This window comes from Apis dorsata, unplaced genomic scaffold, assembly GCF_000469605.1.
Source record: "Apis dorsata unplaced genomic scaffold, Apis dorsata 1.3 scaffold_88, whole genome shotgun sequence".
Lineage (NCBI taxonomy): Eukaryota > Metazoa > Arthropoda > Insecta > Hymenoptera > Apidae > Apis > Apis dorsata.
Genome location: NW_006263386.1, coordinates 1,097,265 through 1,104,959, shown reverse-complemented (window position 1 = coordinate 1,104,959; position 7,695 = coordinate 1,097,265). Strand labels below are relative to the sequence as shown.

Below are 7,695 nucleotides of genomic sequence, written 5' to 3'. Positions count from 1 at the left end.
TGAAATCAACTTAATATACAGGATGTTGATATATTCGTGAGACATATTTGAGAATAATAAGATGTCTTCGTTGCAAAAATTCAATTAATTTCGTAACTCGACAAATAAACCAATCTTGACCATTTTTTTGTACTTTTGCAATTTTTTCTGTTTTAAAATCGATCCTCCAAAGATATCTCTCAAATATATGTCATGATACATCCTGTACAAGTAATAATACATCGACGATTCAATAATTGAAACGTTCAATAATCTCTCAATAAAAATCTTCATTTAAAATCGTCTCATTGTGATTCTCGTACACATGCATACTTCGCATATTCTCGAGTGAACAACGCTATAAAATATATAGAATTAAAATGTATAGAAATGAACAAGCATTATCTAATTACTCCACTTCACGGGGGACTAAATTCTAGTTATTGTATCTCGTTCAAGGAAGACACGTGTCACCCTAACGTTACTCTAAATCTCGAATGATATCTCATACACATCAGGATTTATATTCATACAAGCGAGGACAACGAATCACAAACGTTCAACGATGAATTTTGTTAAAACATCGGGTCTCGTATTCTCTTTTATTTCCATCCATGACCCGAACTTCGAAGAAATTATCTTTTTCATTTTTAGAAGATACACCTTCTAACTGTTGATAATTTAGAAGATTGTAAAAGTTCAGGTCGTTTCTTTTTTTCTTTTTTTTTTCTTTTTTTTTTTTTTTTTCTTTGGAAGATTCAGAATTAATTTACGATTTATTTTATCTTTTACGTATAAAATTATGAAAACGACATGCGATTTGAATTGTTTCTTATTAATCAAATTTAGAAGTATTTCGATTCGAAAAGAAGTGAATGTTGTTCGATAATATTAATGTTGTTGCATATGCTCTATTTTACAAATATATATATATAAAATCATTTAGAATTTGACGATTTGAAACTAGTTAAATGTAAATTTTAATCGTGCGTTTATATCATTATAGTATCGTTGAATTGTGTTACGATTATAAATAGTAAGAGAAAATATAAATTCTTAATAATATTGCATATAAATTATGTATTATAATAAAATATACTTTAACATTAAATTCAAATGCTTCTTTCATACATTTCGATTGATAATATTAAAGATAAAGAGTTTTTAAAATTGCAATATTAAAAGAGCGAACAAACGAATTGCTATTGTGAAAAATTAAATTGACAAATATAAACAAAATATAAATCAACAGATCATTAATAAAATCAATTTGAATGATTTTCTCTTGCTTCTCGATGGTTAAAGTTATTTAATTTGTTGAATCAAGTTATTGATTAATATTACTTTCAACCCCTTAACATTCAAATTATTTTTCATCAAAATGTGAAACTTTTTCATCACAATATATAATAAATGTAAATATAAATCTTTCATAAATTACATATTTTGAAACAACAACAACAAAGGCAAATGAATGAACAGTTGAACAGTATATTATACAACTTTAAAGAATTAAAAATCTCTCTTTAATCTGCAACAACATAATATTTAGACATTTCCATCGGTGAATAATAGAGATTCAACGAAATTAAAATCGAAAAATTCGTATATTATATACAGTAACAATTGGGATAATCACATATAACAATTGGGATAATCCGCGAGGCACAACTGTAGGCGATACATATGAGAAAATCAACGTTTCGTTAAATCGGTAACCACAAACACCCTTTGCGTAATGGAGCAAAACTTTCTATTAGAGAAAACATGACCGTTTTAACAATCTTCTGTTATATTATAGCGTGGGTATCATATATTCGTATATGATATTTTATTTTCTTATTTTTCTCCACTTTTTTTTTCCTCTCTCTTTTATCTTTATTAACGATTATGTACGCAGGGCCGTGACATTGTGCTTATAATGTGCGCTTTCGCTGTGACGTCAAGAGTTGTGACGATTCAATTTTTTCTTTCTTCTTTTTTTTTTTTTTCGAGAAATCTCCGTAGGAGAATCTGTTTGGAAAAGTGAGAAATTTGGAAAAAGTTGTGGCTCGGTATTGAAATAATTAAATGCTTCGATATTGGAATTTTAAAGTTTGATTTGAAAAATTGTCGAATTTTTAAAATTTCGAGTTTGAAGTTTACAAAATTATAAATAATATAAAACTTCAAATTTTTGCAAAGTATAGAAGTTTGAAAATGATCAAAATTTCTAAATTTCAATATCGTTTCAAAATTTAAGTATAAAGTAAAAATATTCTCAATTATTTATACGATTGAGGAATTTGAAATTACGAATTTTCGAAAATTCAAAATTTTAATATTTGAAATTAATAAAAATGTCACAATATAAATACATAGATTCAATGAAATCAAATTTGATCGTCTTTCCATTTTTGAATTTCTCTGCAATTAATTCTGGATTAAAATACAGCACAGCCAACTTGTTCCAAATGAATAATGGAGTAGAAAAATCGAGACGTATGTGTCTGTCGTGAACGTTGTCACGGCCCTTCGATGTTCTGCATCGCATGATGATGATTCATCAAACACGAGTTTTTCTAGATTACAATAATGGCAACGATTATTTGCACGATTAATATCAAAATTATTTGATGTCTACGCTCTATGCTTATTCCTTATTCCCGATTAACCGATTGCTCAACTAGGATGCGTGGTCAATGGGATATTAATTTTAATATTGGATTCTTAATTTGCGTTTAATCAGCACTCAGTTTGTGTCGAAGGAAGACAATTATAATCGTGATTAATTTCCAGACAATTGTTTAAAATCAATACGATATTTAAATTTCGATAAAAAAAAATAAAATCTGGATTGATTGAATTATAGAATGAAATTCATTCAATTTTTTTTACTAATTTGAACGATTATATACGATGAGTGCTGTTGAGCTTCGTTCCTTCACAATTTTTGAAACTTCAGTTACAAAATGAAGAAAGATCTTCGTGTTTCGACTTTTTATTACACTATCACCATCACCATTATTTCGAGAAACGAAAAAGGTCGAAACAATTTTTGAAAATCTTCGAAAAATCTCTTCTTCGATTAATTTCTTCGAAATAAGCAATATTCAAATGAAAAAGCTTCAAAATATTAATTTCATCCCGTGGACCTTATCTCGAGATGAGAGGAATACACATATACACGTAATTTTATACAAAAGAGAATATTATGAGAAGACACGGATGAAACGAAAATTGCGATGATGGCACGCGTTTTATTCCCTTTCAATTTCCTAGATTGTACTGGAATTTATTTTCCACGGTAGATCTCTATTATATGATCCTGGTCCACGTACTCGAAGATGTGAGGTGCGTCCATTAGGATCCCAATGGTACCCGCGGTCGTCACCAGGAAGAAAATGTAAAGCTGCAGTCGATCGATCACCATCGCCACGTACTTCCAATCTTCCCTCGTCTGAAAGGACGAATATCGAGAATCAGTTTTAATCCCTTACTTTTTATAACCAAAAATAAAAGATAATAATAACGCGTGAGTTGAAAAAGAAATTTATTTTCGTAAATTTAGACAGACGAGATAAGTTTTTAAGGAATAAAGCAATAATAATAGCTCTTTTATTTTCGAGATATATAAATTTTTAATCAACCCTGATACAAAAGATATAAAAATAATTCTACTTTTATAAATATTTAAAATTTATTCATTCACCTTACTTTGAACTATAAATATAAATAATTATTTCAAAAAAATTAATATAACATATTTTTTTTTAAACCTTTAAAAATTAATAAATCAATAAAATAATTAAAAATAATAAATCTTAACATTCTAATATTAAAATTTTAAAAATAAACTTTTAATCTTTTCAATGTAAAAGAAATATTTTAACGTAATAAACAATTTTCGATTACCTCGTTGAAACTTCTCTCTAACAAACATCACATTAATTTATTTATATTCAAACTGTCGATGACAGATCACTCATTATCATATCATTAAAAAATTTTAACGACAAATCAATGAAATAAGTGAAATAATTTCTCCAACCTGTATGTACAGATCTTCGTTTCTCAGATGCTCGGCAATGAACTCGACAGCCTCAGTAGCCTTGCTAGCTTCCGGGCTGAGCAACACCGAATCAGAGCTCTCTGATCCCCTTCTGTCGGCGAGGCCTTCCCCGCCGGCCGCGCTCGAGCTGCTCGTTGTGTGATGAACCTTCCTGTTGATCTTGCAATTCGGATGATGAAGATCCGACAACTCCATCACCTCCATCTTCGACTTCGTCAACGAGGTAGGCAGATGCTTGGGCAACTCCGTCGGGCTACCCGAGTAAGTGGAAGTGGGCAACGTCACGTTTGGAATCTCCATCATCCACCTGAGACGCGTCTTCTTGGGCCTTCTCATCATCAGTATAGTTGGCAGATACTTCAAGAATATCTTTCTGATCAACTGGGGCATTCTGTGGGTCCTCGGCCCACGGAAGTTCCAATTGATGATGATCACCGTGACCAGGATGCTGACCGTGTTCATGATGAACGTGAAGAGAAGATACTTGGCGATCAACGGGAGCACCAACGAGGTCGGTGGCAGGATCTTGCTGACCAGCAACAGGAACACGACCAATGAGAGGAGGATACTGATACCCAGAGTCACTTTCTCACCGGCCTCGGCTGGAAGGTAGAACACAAGCACGCATAGGAAAGAGATGAGCACGGTTGGCAGGATCAGGTTCACTGTGTAGAACAGGGTTTTCCGTCTGATGATTATGTAGAACGTGATGTCTGTCTCCGTTGGAAAGTCGCCTTTGTAGATGTTCAAGTAGGCCGGAACGTTGATGATGTCCCAGGTGCCGCTCTTCCAATAGTCGGACAGGTCGACGAAGTTCTTGTTGTTGTACAAGGCAAGGGAGACTTGGTCGCCGTTGAACGTCCAGGAACCGAATTTCATGATGCAGGTCTGCTGGTCGAAGGGGAAGTACGTGACGTCGATGGTGCAGGAGCTCTGATAGATCGCCGGTGGGACCCAGAGAACGTCGCCGTTTGGATAGATCAGCACGTTGCTCTTGTACCGCACCTCGTAGTTGCCGTCCGCGCTGCAAATTTTTGTTTTTTTTTTTTTTCAGAAAAGAGAGAATAAGTAAAATTGGTGAGAAAACTTTGGCTCGAATTTTGTCACGTACTTGTTAAATAATACGATGTCAGGTTTCCATACTTTGTCGGGTGGTAATCTGAGTACACCGATACCGCCATAGTCTGCCTCGTCCCATTGCAGCTGATAATCCGTCCAAATAAATCTCAACCAAACGTTCGACTTCATAATTTGATTTTTCTCATTCTGGAAAGACACGAGTCGAGTCACATTTCTGCTTGCCTCGAAATTCGAACTCTTGTATTAACCTAAATTCAAATCTCTAACCACGTTTCCTCAGAGAAGAAATTTTCGCTCAATGCGAAAAATACAGAAGAAGAAAGAAAGGAAACGTGAAACCTTTACGCTCTTTCTGACAGCCACCCCTACGTACGACATTCTACACCCCCAACACGAATAATCACTCACCACGTTGATCAGTTGCACGAAAGCGAGGCCAAAATTCACGTGCACCTTTTCTGTCATGTTCTGCACAGGTCTAATGAGTTTGTTGTACCCTCTAAACAAATCTCGCACCAACCTTTCCTCATCCTCGGAGCAGAGACCTGTGAAACAACGTGGATTAACACTCGACACGAACGATGGAAAAGAAAGGAAAAATCAAAGGGGGAAAAATTCATCGAACGAACCGACGCAGAAAACGGCGGAGATGAGTAGAATTCGCGCGAGTCTCGAGCAAAAATGCATTTTTGGACAGGTTTCAGGTGGTGTCCCACCCGTAGGCACCCCGTAGACACTCCAACAGCCACCGCCACAGATCAATATGAGTACGCAGACGCTGGCCAATAAGTGCATTTCCTCTCTTGCCGTCCGTTACTCGGTCGTCCACCTTCTTCCATGCTCGTGAAATTAATCGGTCAACCCTTTTCACAACGTTCGTCACTTGTCGCCTCTTCTCTCTTGGTTGTAACTTTTTCCTTCTTCTTTTTGTTTTTTTTTTTTCCTTCTTTTTTTCTTTTTTTGTCTTTGTATTCGAAACAACGACGCGACTGGAACGGAGTCTTTATTTGGCGCGACTGGGGTGCGACTCTGGGTTTAGGGGGTTGATGGGCAGGGTTGTTCACGAGTGATACGCTTCACAGATGCGCAGTCTTGATGCTCTCCGCGCGGATGCGAGTTCTGCTTTATCGAGGGATTCTGGACAAGTTGGGGTGGCGGGTGTTGGGGGTGGAATATTCGTTGGATTAAAGGAGTCACTTGGTGTTCAAGTTTTTTTTTTCTTTTTTTTTTTTCCTTTTTAATCGCTTTGAAACCTTTGGCTTGGCTCGAAATTGGTTTTCTAAAAGGTGTAGAAGTGAATTCTTTTTTTTTTTTTATATATAGGATTATATATAGTGGTGTCCATCTGTTGGGAATTATTATTTATGGTAGAGTTTAATTGAAATGATCTATTTTAAATTTTCATTTTATTTTAATTTAGTTCTTTTTTGTATGCATAATTAATAAAGCTACACGATGAAAATTTTTAGTTAATTAGTTACTTATTATATTATTTAAATAAATATAATTTCAGTACGTAATGGAATTTTTAATGATATGTTGCACGTGAATGTTATTATTATTAATTCAAATTTTTTTAAAAATAATAATATAAGAATAATAAATTTAAGAATAATAAATTTTATTTTCATTTCATTTTATTATAAGATTTGTTTAATGTTGATCGTTATGTAATACGAATATTTTTTTTAAAATTGGAAATGATTATCGACGCAACACAATCAGGAGCTGTGCAGTACCGCACTCTATGCCCATGTTGCGAACAATTTTGCAGGGAAAATATCCATCAAAATTTGCATTAATAAATTAAATCGAATTAAACGAATGATTAGATAATTAAGTCATTTTTAAAGAAAATAATAAAATATTATATAACAAAATATAATCATTTTAATAAATTATCATTAATAAAAATATATTGTTCTAAAAAAAAAGTAATTAAGATTTAGTTACAGTTATAGAAAAAAATTAAATAATTAAATTTTTTTACATATACAATTGTTAAATATCTAGTTGTTGTTAAATATCAGAATGTTTCGAATTTTTCTAACAATCTTTTTCTTCTTCTATAAAATTAATAAAGAAATGAATTTCTTTTTTTTTTTTTTTTTTTTAAAAAAATAATCGCTATTTTTAGGGGGTATTTTTTTTAGGGGGAATATTTTTTTTGTTAAAAATCAAAATGTTTCGAATTTTTCTACCAATCTTTTTCTTCTTCTATAAAATTAATAAAGAAACGAATTTCTTTTTTTTTTTTTTTTTTTATTAAAAGATAATCGATATCTATTGGGAATTATTCTTCTAGGTAGAATTTAATTTATGCTAAATTGAAGATACGTATTTGCGATTCAAGATTTCCTTTATCTTCTTTTAACCATGAATTCCCTAATAATTCAACCCTTCATTCGGCAAATCTAAAAAGAGGCTTTCATTTATAACTTATTCATTGTTCCCTTTTTGATTGTACAATCTCTCGAACTAATTACCGTGAAATTTCCTGCGTTCCACGTTAAATGTGAACCCAGAATCGACAATGTTGCCAAGCTGCGTGGTCGAAACGCTGCCAGAGATACAATTATAGGTTA

General features: G+C 32.9%; 1 protein-coding gene across 1 annotated transcript; it reads right to left on the bottom strand.

Moving 5' to 3' along the window:
• Positions 1 to 2,855: 2,855 nt before the first annotated feature.
• On the bottom strand, positions 2,856 to 6,183 carry LOC102675859 (acetylcholine receptor subunit beta-like 1). Its single transcript, XM_006611467.2, has 5 exons — positions 5,740 to 6,183; positions 5,519 to 5,655; positions 5,142 to 5,296; positions 4,010 to 5,054; positions 2,856 to 3,418 (listed from the first exon to the last, which is right to left on the bottom strand). Exons 1-5 carry the CDS (start codon positions 5,903 to 5,905, stop codon positions 3,254 to 3,256), a joined length of 1,668 nt encoding a protein of 555 aa, XP_006611530.1. The 5' UTR covers positions 5,906 to 6,183; the 3' UTR covers positions 2,856 to 3,253.
• Positions 6,184 to 7,695: the final 1,512 nt, after the last annotated feature.